Source organism: Geospiza fortis, unplaced genomic scaffold (assembly GCF_000277835.1).
Source record: "Geospiza fortis unplaced genomic scaffold, GeoFor_1.0 scaffold569, whole genome shotgun sequence".
Classification (NCBI taxonomy): domain Eukaryota; kingdom Metazoa; phylum Chordata; class Aves; order Passeriformes; family Thraupidae; genus Geospiza; species Geospiza fortis.
This window is the reverse complement of record NW_005054621.1, coordinates 280,182-280,714: the sequence shown is the minus strand read 5'-3', so window position 1 is coordinate 280,714 and position 533 is coordinate 280,182. Positions and strand designations below refer to the sequence as shown.

Genomic DNA, 533 nt, shown 5'->3' with positions numbered 1-533 from the left:
TTATCCGTGAGGATGCCTTGCTCTGTGCCTCCAGAATGTCCTGGAATGCCAGGCTCTTTCTTGTCCTAAGGTCAGGGTGAATAAAACTCAGGAGACCTTTTTGAAGCCTCTCTCTGAAGTTTATTATCTTTATTTATTGCAAAATTACAAGATGTGAGCTCTCTTTAACAAGTCGAGAAAGTGAGCTAAAATGGTGTTTGTCCAAGGCTATTTAAGTCTTAATTCTTTAATGAACAGTTGATATCTCTATTATTTATGCTTCTAACTCTATTATGATTTCTCAAAACTCACAACACGGACACCTTTTACCTAATTAGAGAAAACTGAAGAAGAAGGAGGAAGAAGGTGTAAAACAGAAAATTAACCTACCCAAAATCTTCTATCTTGGCTTCTATGTATTACTATACACTAAAACCCCAATTTTTTTTTTTTACCTTGTGAGATCACACAACGCTGTCCAAACCCCACACACCCTGTCAGTTTTATTTTCCTTTGAACTCCAGCTCCCCCCAACACGCTGAACTTTAACGGGG

The 533-nt window shown here is 38.1% G+C and overlaps 1 protein-coding gene across 1 annotated transcript in view; it reads left to right on the top strand.

Moving 5' to 3' along the window:
* Window positions 1-533, top strand: part of ATCAY (ATCAY kinesin light chain interacting caytaxin) — a 15,335-nt gene that overhangs the window by 4,967 nt on the left and 9,835 nt on the right. The window contains exon 3 of the mRNA XM_005430358.3: window positions 504-533. This exon is cut by the window's right edge and continues 198 nt beyond it. Coding sequence (XP_005430415.1) covers window positions 504-533 — 30 coding nt within the window. The remainder of the gene's footprint in view (window positions 1-503) is intronic.